A 5,000-nucleotide genomic window follows, 5' to 3' on the forward strand; every position below is an offset into this window, starting at 1 on the left:
CCGAGGGTAATCCTCAGGCTTGGAACATACGCTTTTTGCGTCAGGATGATCGGTTGCCTCTGCTGTCGAGGGAACTGGGCAGGCTGAGAGTTGGGGTGGCTGGTCTCTTGGAGGTTAGGCGACTTGGCAGCGGTACAATCAGTGTAGGTGGCTATTACTGGTCAGGCAGCGGCAATGGTCCCCATCTTCAGGGATTAGTCATAGCCATCTCCGGCAGGCTCCAGCCCTCGGTGGTAGAGGTTATTCCAGTCAATAAGCATTAAAGGTTTTGAGACTAAAGCTAGCATTTGGCATTATGTCTCTTATTGCTACCTACCGATGTTTGTAAACTCGACATGAAAGAGATGTTCTTCGTCAAACTTGCATCTGTGTCAGACAGTTGTCGCTGACAAGATATTCATATTGTTTTGGGTGACATTAGTGCGGTATTTGGCTGTAAAAGTCAGTTCCAATGATTCGGGAGCTGATGCCGGCAGCGAGAATAGCCTCCTTTTCCGGGACTTTGGTGCCAGAAATTGAGGATTTCAGGCTCCTGGTACCAACATCATTGGATGTGGTACAGTAATGCAGGTAATGCAGCAAAGCAGATCGACCACATACTCGTTAGCACTTGTTGGAGGGTCCTCCGGAACTGCAGAGTGTATAGGAGTGCCGGGTTACTGATTATAGATTGGTTGTGGCTACCCTCCGGCTCCACTTCAAATCTCCCCAGCAGTCCAATGATCACCCTAGGGTGTTTCATTTGGACAGACTGAAGGAGGGGGAATGTACCCAGGGGTTTCCTGAGGCGTTTTGCAGCGCTCGACAGTCAGACCCTGTACTTCTGAAGGAAACTTTTAATTGCGAAACGCTTGATGCAGCTCAAGAATCAATTGGTGAACGCCCGAGAGCAAGTCAGAATTTTATTTCCCAGACGACACTGGAAGTCACTGATGCTTGCTATGTGGCTCATCTGACAGGGGATCGGGATTTGCACTGTTCCCAGGTGCACAGAACTCGGTCACTGTTAAGAAGGGACAAGGAAGTTTATTAGGAGTCTTGCTGAGGAGGTCGAAGGCCATTTCTAAGTAGATGACCGTCCTGCATACCAAGCCCTGAGAAAGCTAAACTCCAAGCCCTCTTTATAGGTGACGGCAGTTTGCTTAGTAAGTGGCCAGATCGTCGTTGGGCTGAATATTTTGAGCAGTTGTACCAGGTTGACCCACCAACAGTTAACTTGGATGCAGATAGCGCCGAGATTCTGAAGTTAGGTGAGCAATCTCCAAGGTGAAGAGCTGTGGGTGAACCTATGACACGGGGGTTACATGCTATCCTGGCTGCCATCTGGCAGTCTGGTACCGTTACCCCTGGACTATTGAGGGGTGTGGTCATCCCTCTTCAGAAGAGGAAGGGGGACCGATGGGACTGCAGCAATTACCGAGGCATCACACTATTTGGCAAGGTATTCACTCCTGGCAAGTCCAAAATAGATCATATCCTTGCGTTTCGACATCAAGAAGGCATTCGATATGGTGAATCGGGAATCACTCTGAGAGATCCATAGACAGAGGAATTCCAACAAGGATTATTGGACAAATAGTTAGCCTGTATACTGGTACTGAAAGTGCTGCAAAGTGTGGTGGGGGCCTGTCGAGCTTCTTTACTTTTAGTTCAGGAGTAAGGCAAGGCTATGCCCTTGCACCAACACTTTTCAACATTTGAATGGACTGGATACTGAGCAGAGCAACTGTTCAAAGCCAGTGTGTAGCAAATCTGGTCAATATCAAGGTTACAGACCTTGATTTTCACGATGATGTTGCTATTTTATTTGAGCCCTTGGAAACCTTAGTGGTGGCTCTGGATACATTTAGTAATGAAACGAAGCCCTTTGGCCTAAAGGTCTCTTGGACTAAGACCAAGATCCAGGACTTTGTGGACCTACCAGGAGAACCTGTTCGGTCGGTACATGCTGTGACGTGGAGAATGAAGTCACAGAGAGCTTTACATACCTTGGTAGCGTAGTTCATAAGTTCATAACTCTGGTCTTTTAGACCAAGAAATCAGCAGACGGATTGGTATGGCAGCAGGGATCATAAACTCTCTCAACAAGAGTATTTGGAGATGGCGGTACCTGTGCAGAAGGACCAATCTACGAGTTTTAAAGGCCCTGATAATACCAGTTTTGCTATATACAATAGTGAAAACTGGACATTATTCTATGCCTTGGAGTCTCATCTTGATGCCTTCTGTATTAGGTCCTTGGACCGGACCATGGGGTACTGTTGGCGGGACCACGTGTCCAACCAATCGTAGCTTGGGCAGATTGATGAAACCTTTCGTGAGGAGATCGAGATGGGCCGAGTCCCTGCCTGGCAGCTTGCCATGAGGGAACCCCAAAGGTGGAAACGAAGGGTGGACACGGCTATGCGCCCCAGTCAGCGTTAGCTCCTAATATTGTTGATGATGATATATATATTCATATGTATACATACATACATATATATGTATATGTATACACACACACACACACACACACACACACACACACACACATATATATATATATATATATATATATATATATATATATATATATATATATATATATATATATATATATATATATATATATATATAACAATAATGACAATGGCAACAAAGATAACGATAATAATGGTAATGATACTGATAATAGTTATAATAATAATGATAGTAGTAATCATGACAATAGTAATAATGATGATAATAAAGATGAGTATAGAAATAATAATAAAAGCTATTATCATTGTTATTATTATCATCAGCAGCAGCAGCATATAATATTTGTTGTGTGTATGTTTATATGCACGCATGTATTTATGTATGTATGTATGCATGTATATATTTATGTCTCTATGCATATATAGATGTGAGAATGCATAGCGATAATAACAATAGCAAAACTAATAATGCAAATGGTAGCAACAACAATAAATCCGTGATGTTTATGATGCTAGTAAAGGCAGTAATGATGATATGAAAAATAGTAAAGATAAGGATAATAATATCGATAACAATAAAGATAATAGTGATGACAATAATGAAAATATCAATTCTAATGATAATAATAACAATAATGAAAATATCAATTCTAATGATAATAATAACAATAACAGTAATTAACTAATAACATTGATAATAATCTTAATCATAACACCAACAACAATAATAATGAGATTAATAATTATAATAACATGAAAATGATGATATGATAATGATGATGATAACAATAATAACAATAAAGAATAATTTGTAATATTAATATCTATGATCACAGTCAATGATAATGATGATGATAATGATAACGATGATGACGACAAGGACGACGATGACGATGGTTCCAATGATAATGTTAATGAAGATAATAATGATAGTAAAATAATGTAATGATAATGATAGCAATATCAGCAATGTTAGTATAAATGACCACAAAATGACAATATCAAGGATAAATATACGAAAAAGGAAAAGAAGGATAGAGGAAACCCCTTACTTTTATCTTATTTTTGCATTTCTCCTTCTGGCGGTCATTGTCGGTGTAGATGACAACAGATTCCCCGTATCCCAAAACGATTTTCCCCTCACATACTTCTTGTATTTCTGAGGACCATAATAATGACAGAATTTATCAATATGGCATTCTCAATTTTATCTATGTATATCTTTTCTCATAAAATTGTAAACAATGAGATTGGTGTGATATTGGTGATGATAACAATGGAAATGGTAATGGGAATACCGAAAATATTAATGATAATGGTATCAGTATTAATGATAATATTAGTATCAATGATAATAATAGTAGTGATAATAATTGTGGTGATCATGATAATGTTGATAATGATAGTATTGATGACAGGATACAGATATTTATTTCATGTACTTATGATAATGACAAAACTGAAATACGAAAATAAAACGAAGACTTTGATGCCAATAATATTGAATCATAGCAAAAAAAAATGCATCTGGGACTCGATTGTTATTTAATTCAAATGACAAAGACGGAAAAAATAAGAAACTGACTCACCAATAGTCCCCGTGTTTCTTACACTGGGTTCTATGTTTTTGGAGATACTTGGTGGTCGGTTGATTTTCTCAGAGTTTTTGTCCTTGCCTTTATGAAGGTTTCGGCTCTTGATAATGTTCGTTTCAGATTGGTTGTTTGGCTTTACTTTCTTTTCCTCTTTAGTGGCCTTTTCTTGCTTCCCTTCGCTTACTTCCTTTTGTTGGTTTGTTCGTTTCGCGTTGAACTTGTTTTGATTTTGCCCTTTTCTGCTCCTGTCCTTGTCTTGATCTTGTCCTCGTTTCTCGTTGCCTTTATTATATTTCTTGCCTTGCTTGTTCGTTCCCCTGCCATTCCCGTTCTTATTTCCATCGCCCTTTTCTCCCTTGTCTTTATCTTCTTTCTTGCCTCCCTTCGTATTCGTATTTCCCGTGGGATTTCTATCCCCCTTGTTCTTCCTGTCCTTTTTCCCATCCTTTTGCTGTCCTCTCTGCCTGTTGAATTTCCTTTGTTGCCTACGTTTCTCGGCTCTTGAATTTTGACTTTGTTTCCTTTTCCTCTCTTCCTTCGGTTCTGATTTTTTTCGCGCATTCTTGATATTACTTATCTTTTTCACTTGCTTTGGTGTTTTCCCTTTCTCCTCCTTTTCTCTTTCCTTGTTACTATTTCCATTCTTCGCGTATTTAGTTCCCTTCACATTTAACTTGCCCTGTTCTTTCGGCGTGTTTCCCTTGCCCGGTTTGACCTCCCTCTCGCGCCTGTCAAGAACTGTGTCCTCTGCTGTCAAGTCTGGAATGTCTTGGTCGTGTCTCTCATTTTGGTCAGCCTGTGCAAGCGAAAAGGTTGCTTTCTCGTTATCTTTTTTTTTCTTTTTTTTCCCTATCCTCTCTCTCTGTTTATCTCTCTGTTTCTCATTCTTTTTCATTTTCTCCCCCTCCCTCCTCTCAAATTTTCTTTTTCCCTTCCCACTTTTTGT

The 5,000-nt window shown here is 39.7% G+C and overlaps 1 protein-coding gene across 1 annotated transcript in view; it reads right to left on the minus strand.

The window, feature by feature from the left end:
- Positions 1–5,000, minus strand: part of LOC113811860 (mucin-2) — a gene marked incomplete at its 3' end in the record, with an annotated part of 26,084 nt that overhangs the window by 13,083 nt on the left and 8,001 nt on the right. Inside the window, 2 exon segments of the mRNA XM_070133119.1 lie at positions 3,512–3,618; positions 4,049–4,850. Coding sequence (XP_069989220.1) covers positions 3,512–3,618; positions 4,049–4,850 — 909 coding nt within the window.

Source organism: Penaeus vannamei, chromosome 2, assembly GCF_042767895.1.
Source record: "Penaeus vannamei isolate JL-2024 chromosome 2, ASM4276789v1, whole genome shotgun sequence".
Taxonomy (NCBI): domain Eukaryota; kingdom Metazoa; phylum Arthropoda; class Malacostraca; order Decapoda; family Penaeidae; genus Penaeus; species Penaeus vannamei.